The following is a 23,180-nucleotide window of genomic DNA, read 5'->3' as shown; positions in this document are numbered from 1 at the left end:
TTAGGTTGTCATAGGCATATTGTTGATATTCTTTAGTTATTTATTACTAATATTGTTTATTATTCCTAACTTTGATGACTTACTTACAACATAAATTAAACTAATCATGGCTCAGCTTGTGAACATCACATTCCCAAACCCAAAAAACAGTTTAGCCGTGATTGGGCATCACATAGCAAGTGGCAAAATTTATTCTCAAAAGTATTTATTTGTACATGAAAAATAATGAAATCATCAAAATAATTATAGACAAATTAATAGCATCAACAAGGGGCATGGGCATTGCCATCACGCGAGCATTCAAACACATACACTTCCGCTTTACGGCGTGATATGCGGTGGCAAAAGAAGAATTTTTTCGTGACATTTTCAAACATAAAATAAGTCTTGTCTCATTAAAGGTTCGGAATGGACACGTTTGCAGACTTCGCATAGTAACTGGAAGTAACTGCGCGAAGGTATGTTCAGAATTGCAAATGTGTAATGAAGTCTTATTATTATTATTACTTATATTTTAGATGGCTGTTACTTAAAATTGTTAACTTAATGCCTGCTTTAATTTTTTTGGCCACTTTAATCAATGATTAATACGGGCATGAATTACGGCTCTTGTTTTATTTTGTAGGAGGAGCCTTGAACACAACCTTTTCCGGTAACGTCACGCTGGCGGGAAGTAGCAGACTTGTGGCACTTTCACTACGGTAGTTCATTGATGAAACAACTTGCTCAAAAACACAAATACTAAAATGTCCACGTCGTCAGTATCAACGGTAATATTTCGTGTTTACCTAAACATTCGTATTTTTTGTCTGCATAGTTTCTGACACGAACTCCACTTGTTTCTAGGGTTGTTTTGTTTTCAAGCCAAGCACGAAGAAGAAAAAAACCAAATCCCTCGGTTTAGGTAAAATATGATTTCTCTTTGCACTTTTAAGATTTACTACTTAGCCGAACACTTTTATCTCTTGAAATTGTGTTTCCCCACCACAGACGAGTATTTCTCTCTTGGCTGCGAAGGCGTTGACACCAATGATGTACGATTCGGACTTTTTCATGCTCTATGGAACAAGATTAAAAGGGAAACGGAGGTACAGTATTTAAAAAGTGGTAAACTTAAGAACTTGACGTGATGTCATGGGCTTGTCAAGAGCTGACATTTGTTCTTTTCCATTGCATGTTTATAAATGAGAAATGTAGGCTCCCTAGTTCCATTAACCTGAATGGTATTACTATCAGTGCATGGGAAAACACATGCACACACGAGAACATGCACAAACACAGGATGGCCAGAACTGAGAAGGTCATATGATTCATAAAATGACGTTCATTCAGTATCAGAGTTGAACATTAGTAGAACTGATAAGAACAGAAGCTTTGTATAAAATGTGTAATACATGTATGTGTTTGCTGTCAGCTTTTGCAGGATGAACTCAACAGGAAAGTCCTGGACAGCTTGCTGGACTTCATCAGCAAGTCCTCTTCTACTCGTCAACGCAGCAACTGGGCATCTCAAATGAGGGCCAGCGAGATTCCCACGGCAGCGCTGATGCTTGGTATGATCATGGCAATGAATGCCACGCACCTTCACTCGCATACCTCTCCTTGCCTGCCTGCATGTATGTGAGCTCATTCTCTATGTGATGTCAAACACAAACTGTATACTGTATATACAACAAAGTGTAAATTGAATTTCTACTTTTTGTGATCTCCTCATGTTGTCACTAGGAGTGAACATGCCAGACCATGACATGACATTCCAGAGCTTGTCTGAGCTCCTCCAGCAGTACGTCACTCCTCATGTGGCATCTGTCCAGGCCAAAGAATGTGCAGGTAAGTGGAGAAAGTTAAAAAATAAAATACAAATTGAGAAAAATTACCACAGTTATGAAAAGCTGGTTGGTTTTATTTGGAAACAAGGTTTTTGGCCTTTTTTTTTTTTTTTCTTCTTTCTAAAGTGTCTAAATAATATGCTCCTGTTTCAGCTTTGAAGCACTTAATGAAGAGGGTCTTGGAGAGGTTGATGGATACAGTGGTGGCTGAAGAGGATGATGACGAAGAAGAGGAGGAAGAGGAGAGCAGGACTCCTGTCCACAAGGGCTGGCATTGTTCCCTGAGTATGCTCTGTGAATGGTACAACACACAAACAAAGGTAGGATCTCGGTGCATTGTGATTTTTTTTTTTCCTGTGCTGTCTTCAAGAAATAACCTCGTCAATATATTATTTCCAGCACAAATCCAGCACTCCTGGAAAAAAGCGCAGTTCTCCAAGTAAAGACCAGCATCCCCCCATTGTGATTATTTTTAAAGATTTAGAGGCCTTCAACCCAAAAGTTCTTCAGGACTTCATTCTCATCTGCAGGTAACATGGAGCTCTCTTGCAGAGTTGCCACAGTACAGGTTTGAATGTCTCATAATCATACACGTTGCAAAGGTGTATTGTCACTATTTGAAAGTTTTGGTTCAACTTTTGATTTTGAAACCTGTACAAAAGATTATTTTTTTTTCAATCTCTGCCCTTCCTCCCTTTTGAATTGTTTTTAATAGCTTGGTAAATCATAGTCATTTTCTGCAGTGGAAAATTTTGTCTGTGTCGCAGTCGATACATCGAGCGTCTTCCCCTCATGTTCATCTTCGGCATCGCCACGTCTCCGAGCACCATCCAGCACATGTTGCCCCACTCAGTGTCATCGCTGCTATGTATCGAGCTCTTCCAGTCGCTGTCATGCACTCAACACCTGGCCACCGTCCTTGACAAGGTGCACATTTTCACTTTGCTCAAAGATGACTTCAAAATTTACATTTGATTCTAATTTTGACAAAATTGTGTATTGGTTTTGCTGCATTTTATTTCGTAGTTAATCCTCACATCCAAGTTCCCTTTTAAGCTGACTGGCAAAGTCATGCAAGTGCTGATCGGCCTCTTCCTCTACCATGACTTCTCTGTGCGAAATTTCATCAAGGGTGTGCAGGTACCTACCAAATGACAACCTTGCTGATAAGAAAAGTACACTAGACTGGCACTGACATTGTTTTGCGGGATCTCTGCGTAAAAACAGCCACCAACTAACATGATGTACTTTGTGCTCAAGCTGGCCCTACTGGAGCACTTCCACTCGCAGCCTCTCAGCGTGCTGTGCTGCAAGAAGAAGCAAGCACTTAGGAACGTAACACAGCTCAGCCACGAGGACCTGGAGATGATTAGGCAGCTGCCTTCATTCACCAGGTACATGACTCACTGGTCAAAATTTAAAATTCCATGTAGACAAAAGTATTAGGGCACGTGGTTGTTCAACCATGCAAATAATGTTCTTCTGGGAAGCTGTTTCACAAAAAGTTTAGATCTCTTCAGGGGCTACCAAGGTGTCTAGACAAATTCCTGGAGTGTTGATTTTATATTGGAACCTTTCTCAAATAATGGAAATGGAAACAATCAATTCCAGGGTCCAACTCTTGAGGTCTCGTACATGACTGCGGCAATCCCCCCCCCCCCCTTCAAATTCCAATTTTGTGCTACTGTAACTGTTTACGTGGAGCTCATACCTTTTGTTCATTTATTGTGTGTTACTGTAGCACCAATATGCTCATCATATGTTTCTTCTTCAGGTATGTTAACAAGCAGGAATCCCAAGAGCTAGTTCAACTGTTAAAAGATGATGCTCACTTAAAGGTACACTGTTCCGCTAGTTTCAATACAACACGACACATTGCTGGCATCAACACTTGAGTGACACCTTTAATGTTTTTTTTAGAAAATGTGCCGCAAGCTGATAAAGGACCTTCATAAATACCACAAGAATTATTATCCCACACTGAGGTGTCTTCACGCTTTGACCTCATCGCTGCCTCGCTACCCCCTTGGAAAACAGGCAAGAAGTCCCTTTATCCCAACAAAGCATCCTTTTCTTTCCCCCCTAAACTGTCATTGATGCGCCTGTGTAACACTGGATTACCCCCAGATCCGGGAACTCCATTTAATTTGCCTGGAGAAGTGTGTTTGGGAGACGGAGGATTACCAGTCAGCCTTGAAGCTGCTTAAGTAAGGCTGGATAATTAATCTAGGTTGTCTTGGTCTATTTAAATGGCTAAAATGTAAGCACTGGCTGTATTGTAATTGAGAATCTACACTCACTGACCGCAACATGAGGTACACACACGTGGACATTACCAATTTCATCTGTGTATATGAAAGGAAAAAATGTCATAAAATGTTTTGCGGGGAAAAAAAGTAGCTTCCAGAAAGTCACAATTTTATTGGGAGTGTCACCCTCTAGAAACCTGCCTTGTATTTGAAACGCCATATCAGTAAACACCAATATGCTTAATGAACTTAATGCTCATGCAAATTACATTTTGAAAAGAAGACCAGAATGATAATACCTATGATTACAACTAAAACTTAAACGTGACTTAGTGATGTAAGTCCAGGATGTCCTCAATTTACGACGGGGATGTCTCACGGATTTTAACGATTGAATGACCCTATTAGATTGCGCTTAAGTCATGGCCATAAATTGTTGATATTGCGCCCTCAGGTGGCCAACCGCATGATTTTTTATTTGTTTAAACAGGCTGTTTTTTGTGAGCCTCCTATGGTTTCTCCCCCAGAATGATGGCCAAGGACGAGCTGATGGCTTTGCTTCAAAGATGCACAGAAGCATTGCAGCCCAGCAACTCAAAGATGATGAAGAGCGCCCTTGTCGAGTTGGAAGACATGCTCAGCAAATTTAGGCAGTTGGATGGTGAGTTGTAACACGCCCAATGCTTGCTTGCTTTGTGTAAGTCCTTTTAGGATTATTACTACCTCAGTAGCAAGGATCCCTTCCTTTCTTCTACATGCAGAAGCCAGTGAGGTGGTCCAATATGACGAGAGCGCTCCTGTGAAGAACCTTCAGAAAAAGACGGACCTGTACCAGCTGCAGCAGGTCAGCAACTCGCCACTGTGGCAAGCTCGGTACAAAATTTTGTTGTTCTAGCCCGAAGCTATATTTCACCTGCTTTCAACAGGCTCTTCTGGAGATGAACAAGTCTAGAAGGTCCAAGAGAGAGAGTCCCTACGGGATCCTGCGAAGTCAAGTCCTTGAGTTTATCGACAACCTCGTAAAGTGAGACAAATCTTGATCGTCTTGATTGTCAGCTTCCCGTTTGTCAATGCTTCCTTTTTTTTGCTTAGGAATCACCTGCCTCCTCCTGAGTCTCAGACGCTGAATGAAGTGTGCTACTACAGCTCCTCGTCCAATGTGAGACGCCACCTCAACGCCACACCTCGCACATCCATTCAGGCCGCACTCAGCAGCCCTTACTACTATCTTCTGGTATGTCATTGTCACATTTAAGCACTTTAAGTCATATTTAATTTGTTTTGGATGATATTGGGGGGGGGGGGGGGGGGGAACAGCTGAAGTCTTATTTGATTTGTTGGTCATCTCATGTGACTTTTATGGTGATGGACCGATCATGAATGCATTCTTTCAAAATAATTATTGTTTCAGAATGAGAACCTAAAAACAGACGATGGGAGCGTCTCCAATGCGGCGCCTGACATCTGCATCGTGTACAAGCTGCACCTGGAGTGCGGCCGCCTCATAAACCTCTATGACTGGCTGCAAGTGAGTTGACTTGTCTATATGCCTCATCACCTTTGAACTTTGCCCTGATAGCCTCATCATTTATGGTGTTTTCTCTGGATCGATGTTATTGATTCAAGGATTTGACAGTAGGTTAGATGGCGGTGTGATGGTGTTTATGTTTTTAGGCCTACTCAACTGTGGTGTCTGCAGCGGAGGGGAACGATCCAGAGTCAGACAACTTTGGAAAAGTGGATGACCTCAAACAGTATCTTTTTCTAACAGGTAAATGTAATGTTCTTAGTTTAACAAAAACAAGTTTCAAAGTAATCTTTGCCGGGTACAGGATACTGGAAAGGCTTCCTTAACAGTTCTCCAGCGCTCGGTTTATCAGGGCAGTTTCGGAGCTGGAATTTTTAGGCTTTATCAAGTCCACCAAGCAGAAGACGGACCACGTGGCCAGACTGACTTGGGGAGGTTGCTGATCCACATTGGTCCAAAAACAAAAGAAATTCATTTGGAATGTAATGAAATGATTTGTAGTTGTCTCATCAATTAAAGTTTTTTAGTGCCTGACATTTTAGATTATGAGCTAACCTCTTAAAATATTGAAGGAATGACTCCACGGTTGCAAAATATACCAAAACTATTATATTTGAGCTTATTGTGCTTTTTGTAGGGAAAAAATAAAGTCCATATGCTTTAAAATTAAAAGTCCTTTATTGTTTTCAGATTAAGTATAATGGATTCAAAGTTATACAAATAAAACAAAGGGAAATAAATAAAACACTTGGTCAGGGAAGGGAAAAAAATAATCTATTTGGCCTACTTAATTATAAAAATGAATAAATGGAGGGGCAACTTTAAGCTTCCTTCTGACAGCATACCCAGTGCTGTTCCAACATATTTACACGTAACAAACCAAAGAGTGAACAAGCTGGTAAAAGCTGGAAATGGTCACAAAAAGTGTGAGAATTGTCGGCGCACACACAGCTGTGACCAACCACACAGGTGAGAAGGTTAAGGGGAGGGGGTTGCGCTTACATCGGGAAGCACCGGGTTGTTTACAACCATTTGCCCAACCACAGAAATATGGCACAGTAAGAAAGTTTGATTTAAACTAAACTGAATCTCGTAACAACGATGAGTGTTTTTGTGTGTGTGTGTGTGTATTTGTTTTTCCTTGCTGGAGTTGTCACATGATCCGTATGCAATGAAAGACGGACGCCATGTGAGCTCAGGAAACATCTGGAGAAGAAAGGCAGATGAACTCAAAAGTCAGAAAGCAGATGTGTGACTGCAGGACAGAAATGTGGGAACGACGCGTGGCGCACACTTACAGCTTGCAGGTTGTTCCCCGAATCGCATGAGCTGGTCGTGTGTGAACTTCACAAAGGTGTCGTATTGTTCTGCAGAGGCAAACCATTCAAATGTTTTAAGGACTGTTTTGAATTACTATTGAAATCTGTCTACGTGTGACTCTTTGAACACATCAAAGCACAACATAGTGACAAAGTAATTGCTTGTGAAGGCTGAGATAAAAGAAAAAAAAAATACAATACAAGTCGTGCTCATGTCTGATAATGAACATTTATTTTTCCTTACAGACCTGCCAGTTTGGACGTCATGGTCTCCTCATACTCCTCCCGCACCTTTTCTTCCCTTTCTTTCAGAAGACGTTCACAGATCATCCCAACTTGTCTGAGGGTAAATAGAGGTTGCTCCTTCCTAGACGGGGAAGCGCCTCCGGAAGATGTCACTGCAAAAAACAAACAAGCATCTTCACAGTCCCTGATTACCCACATGAATGACTAATTTAAAGAACTATAAATATTTGGATTCAAATAATTGAGGAAGTAGGCCGAGGCAAAGCACAGCCTGAACTGAATCTAAATCAGGCCTTCAAAAGTAATTGGCGTTAACAATCTGCAGTTTTGGCATTGTTTTAGTCAAACGACTGTGGGAACCAACCTGACATTGTGGACTGGGATGGAGGAGGAGATTCTGGAGAGCAGCAGCACTCTGATGGCTGGTAGCCCCCAGCCTCTAGATGCTTCCTCTTTTGTATGCGTTTGTACTCCTGCTTGATGCTGTGGAGGATTTGTTCTGGGGGAGGAAGGACATTTAGCACAAAATATTCGTCTTGATGAGCCTGAACAACAGGTTGCAAAGGCCCGTGGTCCTCAACTTTGCTAGGATTACCTGCGCTCAGTCTGGATGACGACTCCCCGAATGGCGAGGGCTCCAAGCTTAGATACTTCCTGGGGGAGGACGACGATTGAGACACGGGAATGCATCTTCGTCTTTTAGGGGAAGCGGGATTCATGAGTGGATCGAAATCCATGGTCCTCTTCAAGGTAGCTCCGCACGCCATTGCTTTAAACTAATAAAAAATAAGGAAGAGGTGTCAAAATAAGCCCCAAACGAAGAGTTGACATCCTCAGACGTTTACAGTCGTAATGTTATGGATTTGTCATCGCAGGTTGTCATCGTGAAATTATTGCTCGAAATCACATCGCGCCGCTTATCAAGCACATGACAATCATGTTGCGCAGCTGAGCCTTTAAACTGGTGCTAACGCGCTAACGTTAGCTCCTGGGGATAGCTACTAATAACAAAAAACAAAGCAAACGGTGGCGTTAGCTGCCCGGATTTAGATTAAATTTCACATCTTACCTTTTAAAAGAGCGTGTCTTGTACAGTAGTTGAAGTGTCTTTCAAAAGTTGGTTGTTGGAAAAAAAAAGTTGAGGGAGCTCGCAGCCCAGCACCGGGCTGACTGCCGTTAAAGATAGCGGAGCTAGCTTTAGCAAGACGCGGCTCGGCTGCTCGCTTGTTTTCGTTACGAGGATATCGGCTTCCCCCCCGGATAGTGACGTCACCGTGACCTCACTGCAAGGCATGCTGGGGCTTATAGTAAAGACAGCTCAGAGGCGAATGACAGACGCCCTGATGAGAGCTGACGTGAACAGTTCGTGTGTTTTTCGATGTTTTTACTTATAGTCTAAATGGCTTTAAAGTTACCTTCCAGACGGACCACGTTGATAGGAAAATAAAAATAAGCTGTGTTTGTTTCCACAAGAGGTCAGTGTCGCACTACTAAAATGCATTCATTAAAAATGCTGTGATATAATGTAACATAATTGAATTCATGAATAAAATAACGGGTTTAGTCATATCTCCCACTGAGTGTCATTTTGAAAATTAATTTTACTGCATTTATATTTGAATTATTGGCTGTTCTATTCAAAAGATAGTTATTTTGTCCGAAGAAACAAAATTGTTCCAACTCAATAGTTTGCAGACTTTTAAAGCCACTGGCCTATACCATTATATGTCCCAAATGAAGTTTCAAGATTTGCATAATGTTTTTTAAATTGCTAAATCATTTTTTGAGTTAACGCTTCAAATTCCGCAGGATATTGAGCTTCTAATCGCTACTTCCACCTGTGGCCGAAAAAATACAATTGCACACCTTTCTTTGCTTGCACTTGGTTTTCCCATCTTTTGGCCTTCCTCGAAGAAATTGTGGGTGCTAATCTGTTATTTATAAAACGTGTGTCATAAATAGTCGAATTAAAAACCTGTTTTAAATATGTTTTGGTTGCAAAATCCTGCACAATGCATCTTTGACATACTTGTGCATATTGTCATTCATTCTAGTCATTTCACAGGGCGCTGAATTGATTGCAGAGCAGCCTTTGTTGGTGTGAAACCCCAACTATTTATTCTCGTTAGAGGCATGCCAAGCTCGAGCAACCACTTTGCATTCACACAACAGCAGAGAGACAGCATAAAAGGTATTTCAGAGGTATGTATGAATTTGTGAGTGTCAGAACAACTGCATGCCTTTACCAAAGCTTATTATGAATGCATAAAGACAACAGTGTAAGTGATAACTAGTAGCATATAAATTGTGCAACTCACATGGTTGCGATATTGAAGCTGTACATGTCTTTATTTGTTATGCAAATGTATTTCAATATTAAGTATTTCACCACCATTTGCTCTGTCAGTGGGTTCTATCGACAAACCTGCGGCAGAATGTAGTAATTGTGAATTTCATACATTCTAAAGGATGGGCGGTCTTGAATTATTTGTAAATTTGATCCACTACTGGTTTGGTGGCATTTCAAGGTTTTATTATAAACATATCACATATTATTGTGACAATTTTATGATCAGAAAAATAAGCATTTACTAAAGACAGAATGGCACTATGGATGCTTGACATGAATATGGCAGTGTCAATTTGTCACACAATGTTTTACAAGCACGCTGAACATTCCTGTGATAGCTGCAAATATTTTCTGCTATCAAAAAAAAGCCAAACATTTTTCACATTTTTCGCTTAGCAAAACACACACGATACAGGAATTCTACAGTAAACAACTCAGAAGAGGTGAAATGCCAAACATCACAACATCTTACATAACCACCCACGGCTGCTTTCAAGATGCTACTTTCAAATAAAGAGGTTTAGTAGTATACTTTTCCACTGAATATTATGAAAGTACTACCACCACACCACTTTTGCTATTGCTGTGCTATGTTGTGGTGGGTGAACCTATGGCCCATAAAACATTACAGCACTGATAATGCATGCCACCCAGTTATAAAAGCAAAACCTTAAGAGTACCAAAACATTTATGCTCATAATATTGAATGCATACATTAAATAGATAAATAAATAAATAAATAAATACATAAATAATGGGCTTTTGCCTGAAGTAAGCTGGCATAGTGTCCAAACTCCCCTTGACCCTGAACAGAATAAGCGTTATAGAAAATGCATGGAAGGATAAATAAAACATTTGTTCATCAATTTAGTATGACCTTTGGAGGACTTCATAAAAAACGTAATGGCTTTCTGACGGGAAAATGCTTTTCCCACGCCTGTGATATGCAGTAGTAGCGATAAAGTTGGCCTAAAATGTTTAAGATTGAAACCTGTACAACAAAGCACATTTCATGATTCATAAGGAACATCCGCACAACCTCAAGAAATCCAGTACAATTAATTGACCAATTTTCAGAACAAGTGCTAAATTATTGCAACAAATTCTACAAGACTCTTTCAGAAGCTTTCAAGGTTGGATTGAGGAATGGAAAATTTGCCCCCATGTTTTTTTTTTTTTTTTAGATACTGCAGGTGTACCTAAGGAGGCAGCTGCAGAGTTCATCTTCAAATGTCTGAATCACAAGGTCCTCCTTTGGCACGCTCCACAGTCAAAATGAAGTGCACAAGGAAGTTCAGCCTATTTACAATATTCACAAGACACAGTCAGAAGACATTCACACTGAATCTGCACCAGAAGTGGGATCTGGCGCACCAGAAATATAAACTCTGGCCACTTTGACTCGGCTGTCGGCACCACTGCCTCCGCTATCTTTGGCCCTGACGCTCCTGCTGTTCCAGTCGCTCTCCCCGCTGTTATCCATAGGCGTGCTTCGCCGACACAGGTGGCAGATGTTGGCGAAAGCCCTTCGCAGGTCCTTGCTCCTCATGGCGTAGATGACGGGGTTGACGGTGGAGTTGAGCAGGCACAGCATGCTGCAGAAGGCGAACACGGTCTTGATGAAGTCGTCTACTTTTCCCAGGAGATCGTAAACCATGATAGCGAGTAGCGGCCCCCAACAGATTATGAGGGCCACCAAGATGAGCACGAGGGTCTTGGCCAGGCGGAGGTCCATCCGGGCCTGCTCGGGTCTCACTGTCTGAACCCTGGTGCCCTCGGCTGTGTAGACGATGATGCTTCTCTGGGAGGTGCGGCTCAGCATGCGCACAGCGTGGTGGTGCGATTTCCACAAGATGAAGATGTAGGCGTAGATGATGAAGAGCAGCAGGATGCTCGTCATCCCGATCCAGAACATCAAGTACCTCTGGTCGATGAGGGGGAAAATATCAGAGCAGACTGAGTTGAGGCGCTTGCAGTTCCAGCCCAGCAGGGGCAGCAGTGAGAACACTATGGACACGCTCCACATGAGGCTGAAGGCCACCACCGCTTTGGTTTTGGTCACGATGCGCTTGTACGCCACAGGCCTGTGGATGGAGATGTAGCGGTCGATGGCGGTGAGGAAGAGACTGCCCACGGAGGCGGTGAAGGAGGCGATGACGCCAGCCAACTTGAAGAGAAAAACCTCGGGGCTGTCCTTCCTGTGGAGGACGTGGAAGTCCAGGAAGCTGTAGACGAAAATGATGCTCCCGATAAGGTCCGCCACGGCCAGGCTTCCTATGAAGTGGTAGGACGGGCGGGATCGTAGAGTTTGCGAATGCAAGATGACGCACAGCACCATCAGGTTCTCTAACACTGTGAACGTACCTAATGTCAGGGCCAAAATGGCAATGGCCAGTTGCTGGCCAGGAGTCAGGATCATAAAGCACTCCATGTTGTCCTCAAAGTTCTCCCCGCACTGCACCACCATTCCGTCAGTCTCATTCGTCAGAAGAGATTCCGACATGTTGATGGGGAAAATGGGCGCGATGGTGCTGTAAATGACCTTGTTTGTGTTACTAATGGACGCAGAGTGCATTTTTTCCAAGCGGAATCCATACTTGGAGGAACTGTCTTCATAGATGGCGTCGTTTGAGCCCAGGTACGGCACCATCGTCGTCAGTGCACTCATGGTGGCACCCGACAGCCGGGGCAGCTTCATGACTGATAGGTGGCGCTAGAGAGGCTCAGTGGACTGGTGTGCAGAAAGTCTAAAAAGGCAATATGGACAATATTGTTGTTTATCTGAAAGTTAAATGCAAATGTACTGCACTCAATAAAAAAAAGAATAAAATAACAAACAGCACATTGAGGTTTTCTTTTGTCATTTTTTTGCGTACCAGCAGTGGTTCTGGTATCACACCGAGAATCAAACTATTTCAACAAGTTTTATTGGTGTGTGACCCAATACGGTGACTATATGAATGTAAAACGAGGCTAGGATAATTTCAAAACTTAATAAAATTAAAAAGAAAAATATAAATTTGTAAAAACAAAAGTATATTCAAAATTAACCATTGACAGCCTAAATCTTCCTTTTTTTTTGCAGAACTGGTTAAACTTCATGGTAGTGTTCATTGTGAGTGGCATTGTCTGAGAGGCATTCTAGACTTCTATCAAGAATGTTTTCATCACTTTTTCCTCTGGGGTTTAGGCCAAAACCGTGAAATTTGGTGCTCTTTCCAATTAGTGTCAATGTGAGAGTGCAGCTATTGTTTGATTGGACAAAGGCTCAGATGTGCTCCTAATATAATACATTACTTTATTTTATTGACTCATGTGAAAGTGTCAAAATATTAAAAATAGCTCACTTTAATGCATCATAAACATATTCAATGGATACCTCTCAAATCGCCAAATGGCCTTATTACATCTTTTGTTTTTGACGTCACTCGAGTGTGTCGCTGTAATGAAGAGCTTGTGACTGAGTCCTCGTGAATGCAAATGTGGCAGTCAAAGCAATGTGCTTAAGTGTTCAAAGATGCATGATGATGATGATGTCATTGTGTTTCCTTGGGGTGAATCGGTGCATCGGCAAGCTGACAGCCGAGCAGACAATAGTGAGAAAGTGAACAGTTGATGGCAAGGTTGCGCGGCCTCGGGGGAAATCACCGAATTAAGTATGTAGGACAGTCAGGGCTTGCTTATCAATTAAAGACAGGTCATTCAACATTTGGCTTTTTAATTCCATTAATCATTGGTTTAATGACGTGTCAAAATGTCCACACAGCTATTTGGATTTTGAAAAATTTCAATTAGTAGCAGTCATGTTTTACATAAAAACATTGCATAGTTGCTGTACTGACTTGTAATTATACATGGAACTTTACTTTTTATTTCTGCCCCGCTACACAATTTTGTTTTGTTTTGTTAATAACATAATTAGATTAAAAAAAATCCCCTTGTGGGTTAAAGTTAACTTTAAAGAGTTATTTTTCTTTCCTATATTGCTATTATTCTGCAAAGGTAATCATGTTTTAAATTGCAGCAGCATTGATTAAATTTTTATGTTTTAATGTTTAAGGACTTTTTAAAAGCCTAATTGCAAAAGAGTACTTCAATAATCATCCATTTAAAACAATCAAAATGTAAACGTGAACTGAAACAACATGCACCCACATACCTTGACTTGGCTCTTGTCCATGACTCAACATTGATGTAAAGCATCTGAGTTATACAAGCATCTTCATCTCATTTTGTTGCAGAAACTTCCCAAAAAATAAGTAAATAAAATAGATACTTCCCGTTTTATAATGTTTTTTGTGTTCAAAAAATCGCAAAATAATGGAGATGAGGATGTCGGTAGGAATAAAAGCAAGCAGCCAGTGGGGTTGTGTGGGTGTGTGCGAGTGTGGGTGTCTTTTTTCATGTTATTTTTTTTTTGCATGCGTGCGCCTGGTCACGTGGTTTCACGCGCACGCGAGGTGAATGCGCGCGCATATCCCCACTCGGCTCACGACCTCAACCACCTCGTTATTAATAAATGAAGAGGGAGGCTTCTGCATGCACACATACACTAACAATTAATGCTATTAATAAAAAATGATGGTAGACTATTTACGTTATATTGTGAATTATGTGTAAGTATTGAGTGTATGTAACTCCTTCCATAAAAAATACTGGCCTTTTTTGCATTGCACCATCATTCATAAATATTTTTTTATTTTTCAACTCATACATGACAGATGAGATGGATTTGTAATAGCTAGAAATATTATGCAGTGTGATGTATAACCTTTAAGGTGGGATAATGATGATCTGATACGTGTGCAATTTGTTTTTTGGAATTTGTACTGCTTAATTAGGATCATAATCATCGACCCTAACCTTCATCGACAAGCCAATATGTCAACATTTATTTGATTGTCCATACATACAATATCATGATAGCTCTTGGAGGAAAAGGTTAGTGAATGCTGTTAACATAAAGAGCTACTTTTCCTTTCCTTTCCTGTCGTTTGCAGCTGGCCAATTATTCCCACCATTTTCTCCCAGCAGAGTACAGCTCAAATTACACGGTTCTCGTTGCAGAAAGTACATGCCATTTGGCCACATTACAATATGGCTTAACAATTAATGCCCTCATTTGTGAACCTACAGAATTGCCCGCCACTTGCGGCACTGCGTTACATAAAATAATTAATAATAGTCAGAGTGAAGCATTGTGTTAATTCAGACTATGTATAGACAAATCAGGATGCTGCAAATCAACATAATCACAGCGACCAGACAGCCATCATAGTAATTAGCATTATTATTTCAGTCAGGGGAAAAATATTTCCAACACAATGCTGTCTGGGAAATGACAAAAGACTTCAATTGTGATGCTCTTACATTGACTACTATGAGAAGCGGACACCATTATTTTTTAGTTTTGGTTTCCCTCTGCCCATGAATGCTCCAAGCAGTTTAGCGCAATTGATTTTGCAGACTTGCCTTTGCAACTGCAGGCTAACACATCTGATTTGATATTGATCCCTTGTTTGAGTGCTTTCATACATTGTCAGATTTTTAGGACAGGAAAAAAAATAAAAAAACGTAGATTTTTGCTGTTGTTTCAATATATCCCTAAGCTATGCTACAACTACAATATCATTCTTGCAGATGGGTGATTATGAAATCATTGCTGGAAATATAGAGTTTCCACTCCCAGTGTTACAAGAAGGCACTCTAAGGTAGGCGGGCTGTCTCTGATGTGTGCGTGACGAGGGGATGGATTGAGAGAAGGAGTGTGAGGAGAAAAAAGATGCTGTCACGCTGACCTGCTGCCTCCCCACTGACAAAGAAAGTTGCATTTAAAAGCTGAAATTTGGCCTCCACCAAAATCATTATTAGGCATCTTGAGTGCGGTAAAAAAATAATAATTTAGAGAAAAAAAGAATACATTTTTTGTCCATTTTTATAAATCTTATCATATGAGGCAAATTATCATTCCGCATATTTTATGACTGCATCTTATTTTGTACTGTATTTACAATAGTGAAATGCATTTTAAATAAATCCAACCATCTATCTGCAAGCATTGTGGTGGATTTTGTCACACAGCAGAGTGGCCAGTGGGAACGAAGAATCCCCTTCATGCACCATTTAGTCACATTAAGATCTAGTTTATCTACAGGGATGATGGCAAAGACTTAACATGCGGTTCAGTGGAAACACTATGCAAATCAGCTCTGCAGGCATCCCCTCACGTATTTAGCACCAGAAGTCCCGCCCTCAAGTTCCATATAACAATCCCCGTGTTTGCCTGTAAGGAAAACTGAACTTTCCACTCATGTGATGATGATGAAAGTCAGCACAAGTGGGGACATGGGCTTGCACACCCCGATGGCCTCGACGGGTCGCCGTTCCAGAGTCACAGTGTAATTCATTTGGCCTGGACGCAGGTGTAGAGCTTCCCAGACTGACAAGAAACCCAAATGGGTCTGACTCCAGTCACGCAACATTGGCTTTACCTGGAAATACTCTTTTCTTTTCATCAGCTAGACAACAATGTGAAATGGATTCAACTCCCCAGACTTTCTTCTCACCATTGTTTAGCAATGTGTGCAACTTTGTGATTGAACAAACATTGACTCATAAGAAATGATTGTGTTAAATTATTTACGTCATATTAAATGTCTCAGGGAGCCAAATTGTGGCAGGATTTTTTTTCTTTCACCAGCTCCACAGCTTCAGTTAAGTAGATAATTGGCCCAGACACTATTCGTGGATTTAATCATGCTTAGAAAGAAAATTTAAGTATTCTCCTTCTGTTTTCCTTTTGAAAACACATCCATCATTGTCAACTTGATTTGTTTTCAAGTGCTTTGCTCAAATTGTGTTAATATGACCCAGCAGTGTCTTCAAAACTGCTTTGGGTTTGTGGTTCTTGGTGTTTGGCTGGTAATTGCTAAAGAGGAAGAGTAGTATTGACAAAGCCTTTTGAGCAACAGCAATAAGCTTACAACTCAGGAGAGACAAGAAATGTTTTGTTGCTGCAGATGTTAAGTGTCGTTTATGTTGTTTATGCTGCTGGCCCACTCTGATGTCGAAAACATGACCACTGATTTACGTGTGCAACCTAAATTCCAAATATTCTTCCATGAAATAAAGGGTCTAAATTTATTGCCAACAAATTTATTCTTTTTGTAACATTTCTCTTGGCTGAACCGCTTCATAGCCTGTTTTGATGTCTGCTCATTTTATTATTTTTCCTCCACTCGCACATTTTAAAAAATGTTGAAAATCTGTGAGTATTCCCGCGGCTAGATAACAAGAACAAAAGTTGGAAGGAGAGAAGTTAATTGAGCCAGACTCATTACACAGTTGAGACACAGCTGGGTACAACATGAGGGCAAACAAAGCGCCACAATATTTGAGTGCTGAGAAATTAGTTTTTGGATGCTAGTCATTTCCCGGAAGCACATTCCAATAATCTGTACGCAAGAATAACAAACATAATATACATCCTCAAACATAAACCACCTTATTTTCCATATATAACATTCAAAATGATGTCTGTATATGGAAATCACACTCAGATTTCATTGTAATACTTGTCAGGTAGGACTCAAACGTGGCGCTCCAAAAAGCAATCACAGCCATCTGTGCTGGAAACTACATCGATGGCTGCATCTCTATAGGCCGCGGGCTGCCAGCCATCGAGAGAAAATTGGCAAAGTGTGTGGATTCCTTTACCCCACCCCCCCGATTTTATCACATCCACACACTTCTTATCACTTCTCAGCTTGGGGCATGACTGACGACAGGCCGTCTCGTACGTGCCCTAAACTTCAATCGGTAGATATTACCCCTTGTGGCCTCAGCCCCGTATTACAGCTCATCACTACACAACACGAAGAAACGACTTCTTATCTTCGCTCCTCACATTCCAGCCTGACACTGTTATGAATATTTTTCTGCTTTATTCATTGTATGCACAGTATGCGTCCGTGTGTGCCTGTCTGGAAACTCTGCAGACAAGATATTCTATCAACTTCTTTTTTTTTAATGAATGGACTTTCAAACGTAGCTCAAGCCATAAAATGTAAATTTAAATAATTGTTTTGTTGTTGCACTCCAAATCATATTGCTTTTTTTGGGGGGCTCTGTGTGATGCAGACGTCATGGCTGTGCAACACGCCGTGTTTGCAGGTTAGACGTCAGCTCATTAGTGTGCCTCAGCTTTGTCTTTGCACAGGTTCAAATCCCCCCCCGCTGTCAGATTGTCATCAGGTCAAAGGGCCATGACCAGCAGCGTTAGAAGTGCATTGTTAAGTCCTGATTGATTAATGGCATGTCACGCTGCAACACCTGTTCTCTTTAAAATCACAATGCACTATGTATTTGTTCTCAGATTATTCTCGACTTTCTGACTCCCCGAAGCGTTGCGGTAGGAATCTCGCTTTGATTCAATGCGAGCAAGGAGCATGAATGTGGAAGTGAGGCTGTTTCTGCTACTTTTGTGATGTTTATGAGCTTTGGGAGTCTGGGTTTAGATTTTTGGATAGCATCATTAGAATGCAGTGGAGCCTTCCAAGTCAGACACGATCTGTTCTCTGCCGCGAGTTGACCTCTTTGAACCGATCCAAAGACCACAAATGAACGTGTTTGGCGGAGAACTGCTAGCCACTTGTGCTTTAAATGAACACGTCTCAATTTCTCCCCCGAACATAGCAACCCATTAAAAGACAATAAGCACCACAACCGCCTTCATTCCAACCGAGTGGCTCTTGTAATCGTTCCCATCAGTCGTAGCTGGGAAGGAATACTGAACATGTTCGTCATTATTCATTCGGGAGGAGCTGTGAATTTGTGGCAATCACATTAGCAGATAAACAGTGAGGCCCAAGGGAGACACCCATGAGTTCCTGCTCCCAATTAACACCCCTGGCTTTCTTCCTCTCACTGTGGAAGACCCAGCGACACTGATTCTACCTCGTGTCAATTTTTTTTCATTATCATTAGGAAACACAGTCGACATGCAATTCAATTTGCATTGACGTTTTAATGAGTGTTATTGTTTACAAGATTCACTCCATGTCTTACCTGATGATAATGACATTTGATTGAGGTGATTTTCTTGCGAGAATTAGTCACTGTCACTTGTACACGATTGGTACGGAATGACTGATAATGTTTATTGTGGGTGATGTTGGTTCTTACGTGCGAATGAAAAATTATTCAAAAGGTTTCTCAGTGGATTTGTACACTGCAAACTACAAGCACATTTCCAAGAGTGCATTTTCTCTCTGAGGTAAACGTCAACTCTGCTTACCACACTTGGCGCTCCTCCTCCATCTCACGCTTGCATGGTAAGGTTGATGTTATTGGAGCAGACAGCATCCTTGCCACGGCTGTCAAACAAAGGAAGGGTTCATCTCCTGTAAGGTTGCTCTGCTACTCGAGGTTTTCTTATTTTAGAGACAATTGCTGCTTTCCAACAATGTGAGCTTGAGCTGCATGGTGATTGTCCTTAACCAAATCTACAAGTCCAGACAATGCCAGTCTTGCTCTTTCTCTCCATTGTAATGACTTTAACCACACAGGGCATCATGATTTTGTTTTGCAAATTACCAAGTCATCCGAGACAGAAAGAAACAATGCTGAATGGGGAAGGGTGGAGTTTTTCCGAATCTGTTGCAGCTATATCAAATCGTTTCATTCAGTTTAGACTGAAATGCTTTAATAGAAAAATATTCATGTGGTACGACCCCCCCCCCCCCCCACAAACTTCATCCCCTGAAGATGTAGAACGAGGTGTTAATATATTCTAGCTCGAAAAACACAAGCGTGCACTGATGTGATGCCAAAGACAGCAATGGCACACATGCACATGAATACACATATATGTACCTCGGGGTGCAATTGGAAATGCATTGTTGTAGGGTACCCCTTCCAAGCGTGAGATGCTGACAGGAGGCTCAAACTGACAGTGTCAGCTTCCTTCAGCAGGGCAGAACCGTCATGTTTAAAATCACTCAACACCTTGTCGGCTTTCTGTCTTTTGGAACAAACTGGAGGGTAACTGTTTCTTGAAAAAATAAAATAATATAGTATATATATATATGTAAAATAAAAAAATATAAATACAATATATAAATAAATTATATTATATTATATTATATCTATTATATATTATATTATACTATATTATATTATGTTATATTATATATGTATATGTATATGTGTGTATATATGAGTATCTTTGTCATTCCTTGACAAATGATTCATCTGTAATCAAGCTCATTTTCCCACTGGGCAAACCTTCCTCTAAAACAATGGGGTGACTCATGGTTTCCCCCCACCCCACCTCACCCCGTCCCCTCACTCCCATTCCCTTTCCATGTCATTTAATTAATGCACAATAGAGAGTGACGGACATAGTCAGTGGTGCGTAAAACCTCGCTGACGGACAGGTCACGTCAAGCGGCCGACTCACTGAGTGCTGTTCAACATGTCCCCCGCCTTGTGAATGACAGCCGCTCCCAATTAACCCCCTGCACACACACAAACACGCAGTGCACTTGCTCACTCCCACGCACCGGGTTGTGTCTTTATTAATTCCATTGACCTCGTTCCAGATCAGCAACTCATTTGCATGTTCCATTTGCAGCACGATGTATATTTGTATGCATACAGATCCACGTTCACTGCCATTTCACAGAGGAGGTCTGGGTCCCTCTAGCGTGCTTCCAGAGTGACGGCCAGTGGGTCGGATCGATCCTGGCTTGCATGTCATGCATTCTCATCATGTTCAATCACGTGTGCGACCTCCCTCTGACCTTTTTAAAACAATGGCGGCACATCGCTTCCTACATCAGCATGGAAACAATAGCAGTTGTCCTGTTAGGTGGACTTTAGTCATTAATAACTATCATGGTGAATTTGGTTTTTGGATTGTTTCCAAATTATGTTTCATTAAGGATGAAATTGGGAGATAAATTGTTGAATATTTCATAGGTACAGTGCTTATAATGAGAAAGCTTACGCAGTACACCAGCAGATGGGGCCATACGCTTCAGAGAACCAGACAACGTTTTATTTACTGAGGGATGGGCAACTTAAATGATGAAGCACTGCACTATTTTTCTACACTTCTACTGGGGGCCTGCAAAGGACAAAACACTTTGTAGTCAGATCCATGACAAAAATGCCGTTTTAAAAAGAACCAAATACTTACACATCTGTTTTTATTGAACCCATGCACATCATCACATGTACATCACTGTAGCAATTTTCAGATTCTCCTTAACCTTACCATGTGAATAAATAAACAAATAAATACATAAATATAAATAAATATAATAAATATAAATAAATATAAATAAATAGGTGGATGATAATCATGATTTTCAAAATTATTATAAACCAATTAAAATGTTAATGACATTTTATACTAGAACTTCCAAAGGTAGTGTGTTATAGGGCCACCATTTCTCAATGCTTTCTATCGTTACCAAAAATCAAAGTGGGAATATTTTTTCGTCCAAGAATACATTTGGATTCTTTGCTTGTATCATTTTTTACCCCTGCAGGAAATCATGTAAATTGATTTAATCCATTACAATGTTCAACTGTAGCCATATATGACAGTTTTTCCATTTTAGCATTCGTAGCTTTCATTTCTTCAAACGTGTTAAACAAAACAAGGTCTGCCTCTGCTTATTTTCTGCTTTTGTGCTTTTGGAAGGAGCCACCAATTTCCACAATACTTAATAAATGAGTCTGTCAAGGGAAGAATACAATCATTCCCCGAGGCCAAGTTGTTTGAGAAAGCTGAACAAAACCATTGGCACTTTCCCAAATGTTGTAGTGGGAGTTTCTTCTTCTCAATTTCAAGGACTTTTCTCGTTTCACCACTTGTCCAGAATCCTTAGCCCACTAAGGCAGTGTTTTTGAAGATGCGAGGCACGTGTTTCACACGGCATACATATTCAGACAACATGCAGACATCCATAGAAGGTCACAAGAACGATCTGCGGCTTTGAGTTAGGACATTTGGGCTCATCCTGAAAATATGCTCTGGATCAGTTCCTGCGCTTCTTGAACATTTTTATTTGTCTGGCTGTGACATTCAACTACTTTCACAAGTCCAGAAAAATAAAACACAAAAGAGTCGACTAGAGTGGTCTGCATTCACTATATTAATATGTTCACAGAGAAGTCCTTCCATCACCGTCCAAGAATGTTCCTCAATTGTTGCCATGGAGACCTCGGCTGTCATCTCATGATTGACTAAAGAAGAAGCTAACCTCCCAACAGAGCCAATTCTTCCACACTCCTGCTGTGTTTCACATTCTCCACACGTACAATTCAAACAGAAATATTTGAGGGAAGAGACCGCATGCAGCTGTAGTAAATCCCTCAGGGTACACCGAAAATAAACAGACTCTAATGTTAGGGTTACGCATTCGTGTGCTGTACTAATGCAGTGGTTTCATTTTTTTGCTCCTGTAGTCCCTTCTTGAACGATAAGTTTGTCATTGTGATATCATGAAGAATTCGCCTTTAACGGATCAATTATTATGAATTATTTCAGGTGAAAAAAAATATTGTTTAAATGATCAAAATATTACAATTGTAAATAATATATTTAAATATACACACCTGTATTTAGTGTGGATCAATATATAAAATATTTGCTTTTGCCTATACATATATAATAGCAGATAGTACCATGGGAAGTATTTTACTTTCAAGAATAATGTAAAAATAATTTTTCAATGTTACTCTGATGTCATATTAGATTTTTTTTAGGCCAGTGGTTCTTATCTACCTTTAATATTGTAAGCCACTCTAACATTATTTACTTTCAACAACACTTTTCTAAAATATAGTGTAATTTTTTTCAATATATATTTTTTAATATTTATTATTTTTAATGTAGAAACAGTCAATTTATTACATAAATTGCACATGAAAGTTCAGCAAAAATCTAAATGTTTGAAAGTTGAGTACAACTAAAATGTGCCTTATTGAATTAAAATAAGAATTTAAGGTACATTACGCACAGTTGGAACATTTCATTCAGCAATACTTTTGTGCACCTCTAGAGGGAGCCTGCATATTGTAAGCATACCACACTTTAAAGAATGACTGCTTCGTATCCAAGTAGTGGAGCTGAAACAACATGGCCTCAGCTGCTTGGAGCCATGTAGTGCACTCCACTTTGCCTCAACTGCTTCAAGACACGATTAATCCACTTTCACACTGTGGACAGACATGAGTGAATGCACACATTTGTCCTACCTCAGACTTTGGCAACGTTCGAGGTACCATGCAATCCGTCCCTTCTTCTACATTGGCACAGATACGTTTAATCACACCAAGGGGTACGCCAGAGCAGCAGGTGGTATAATAATTCTTGCTTTAGCCATGTTGTTTGCCTGTTTACTTCATGTCCATTTGATGCCATCCCTTCCTCCACGTCAGCTGTGTCTTTGCCAAGCCAGATGTACACCCTGAAGGTGGCCAAGGCTCTGGCCATGACAGCTGTAGATGTGCAGCCCACATCTGCTGAGCCCAAGTGAGCGAGGACTTTGCAAAAAAAACTGGCGAGACCTCGAAACATAACAGCTCACTACAAAATATTTGAAGCAGTTTTATGCAAAGGAAGAAAAAAATCAAGCCAGTTGCAGA

At 40.7% G+C, this 23,180-nt stretch overlaps 3 protein-coding genes and 1 long non-coding RNA gene across 5 annotated transcripts; 2 read left to right on the top strand and 2 right to left on the bottom strand.

Moving 5' to 3' along the window:
• Positions 1 to 639: 639 nt before the first annotated feature.
• On the top strand, positions 640 to 6,142 carry orc3 (origin recognition complex, subunit 3). Its single transcript, XM_037241958.1, has 20 exons — positions 640 to 770; positions 847 to 904; positions 991 to 1,088; positions 1,415 to 1,553; positions 1,726 to 1,830; positions 1,983 to 2,149; positions 2,229 to 2,359; positions 2,597 to 2,756; positions 2,856 to 2,969; positions 3,090 to 3,223; positions 3,604 to 3,667; positions 3,750 to 3,866; positions 3,957 to 4,036; positions 4,606 to 4,739; positions 4,840 to 4,922; positions 5,005 to 5,102; positions 5,171 to 5,312; positions 5,490 to 5,606; positions 5,753 to 5,832; positions 5,944 to 6,142. Exons 1-20 carry the CDS (start codon positions 747 to 749, stop codon positions 6,047 to 6,049), a joined length of 2,151 nt encoding a protein of 716 aa, XP_037097853.1. The 5' UTR covers positions 640 to 746; the 3' UTR covers positions 6,050 to 6,142.
• A 123-nt stretch (positions 6,143 to 6,265) lies between these two features.
• LOC119116522 (akirin-2-like) lies at positions 6,266 to 8,442 on the bottom strand. 2 transcript variants are annotated; one of them, XM_037241960.1, is made up of 6 exons: positions 8,241 to 8,437; positions 7,767 to 7,947; positions 7,536 to 7,670; positions 7,174 to 7,323; positions 6,905 to 6,973; positions 6,266 to 6,812 (listed from the first exon to the last, which is right to left on the bottom strand). In XM_037241960.1, the coding sequence occupies exons 2-6, from the start codon at positions 7,936 to 7,938 to the stop codon at positions 6,802 to 6,804; spliced, it is 537 nt and encodes a 178-aa protein (XP_037097855.1). In that variant the 5' UTR covers positions 7,939 to 7,947; positions 8,241 to 8,437; the 3' UTR covers positions 6,266 to 6,801. The 2 variants fall into 2 exon arrangements, with proteins under 2 accessions (XP_037097855.1, XP_037097854.1); XM_037241959.1 differs by having other exon boundaries at positions 7,536 to 7,947; positions 8,241 to 8,442.
• Positions 8,443 to 9,235: 793 nt separating this feature from the next.
• Positions 9,236 to 10,879, top strand: LOC119116594. Its single transcript, XR_005096296.1, has 2 exons — positions 9,236 to 9,373; positions 10,706 to 10,879. It is a non-coding gene; the product is annotated as an uncharacterized LOC119116594 (long non-coding RNA).
• LOC119116593 (cannabinoid receptor type 1B-like) lies at positions 9,683 to 13,904 on the bottom strand. The gene is made up of 2 exons (XM_037242081.1): positions 13,681 to 13,904; positions 9,683 to 12,268 (listed from the first exon to the last, which is right to left on the bottom strand). Exon 2 carries the CDS (start codon positions 12,217 to 12,219, stop codon positions 10,858 to 10,860), a length of 1,362 nt encoding a protein of 453 aa, XP_037097976.1. The 5' UTR covers positions 12,220 to 12,268; positions 13,681 to 13,904; the 3' UTR covers positions 9,683 to 10,857.
• Between the last annotated feature and the right edge of the window lie 9,276 nt (positions 13,905 to 23,180).

The sequence above is a fragment of the Syngnathus acus genome, chromosome 22 (assembly GCF_901709675.1).
Source record: "Syngnathus acus chromosome 22, fSynAcu1.2, whole genome shotgun sequence".
Lineage (NCBI taxonomy): Eukaryota > Metazoa > Chordata > Actinopteri > Syngnathiformes > Syngnathidae > Syngnathus > Syngnathus acus.
This window is presented reverse-complemented; position numbering and strand designations above follow the sequence as displayed.

What these genes read in the sequence shown, in the direction of transcription:
- orc3 (XM_037241958.1), top strand. Translation starts at nt 747, where the DNA reads ATGTCCACGTCGTCAGTATCAACG. An exon ending in ATTTCATCAAGGGTGTGCAG is followed by an intron (nt 2,970 to 3,089) that starts GTACCTACCAAA and finishes TTTGTGCTCAAG; the next exon opens with CTGGCCCTACTGGAGCACTT. An exon ending in CAGCTGCCTTCATTCACCAG is followed by an intron (nt 3,224 to 3,603) that starts GTACATGACTCA and finishes TTTCTTCTTCAG; the next exon opens with GTATGTTAACAAGCAGGAAT.
- LOC119116522 (XM_037241959.1), bottom strand. Translation starts at nt 7,938, where the DNA reads ATGGCGTGCGGAGCTACCTTGAAGAGGACCATGGATTTCGATCCACTC. An exon ending in ATCCCAGTCCACAATGTCAG is followed by an intron (nt 7,324 to 7,535) that starts GTTGGTTCCCAC and finishes TGTTTTTTGCAG; the next exon opens with TGACATCTTCCGGAGGCGCT. An exon ending in CATGACGTCCAAACTGGCAG is followed by an intron (nt 6,974 to 7,173) that starts GTCTGTAAGGAA and finishes TTGCCTCTGCAG; the next exon opens with AACAATACGACACCTTTGTG.
- LOC119116593 (XM_037242081.1), bottom strand. Translation starts at nt 12,219, where the DNA reads ATGAAGCTGCCCCGGCTGTCGGGTGCCACCATGAGTGCACTGACGACG.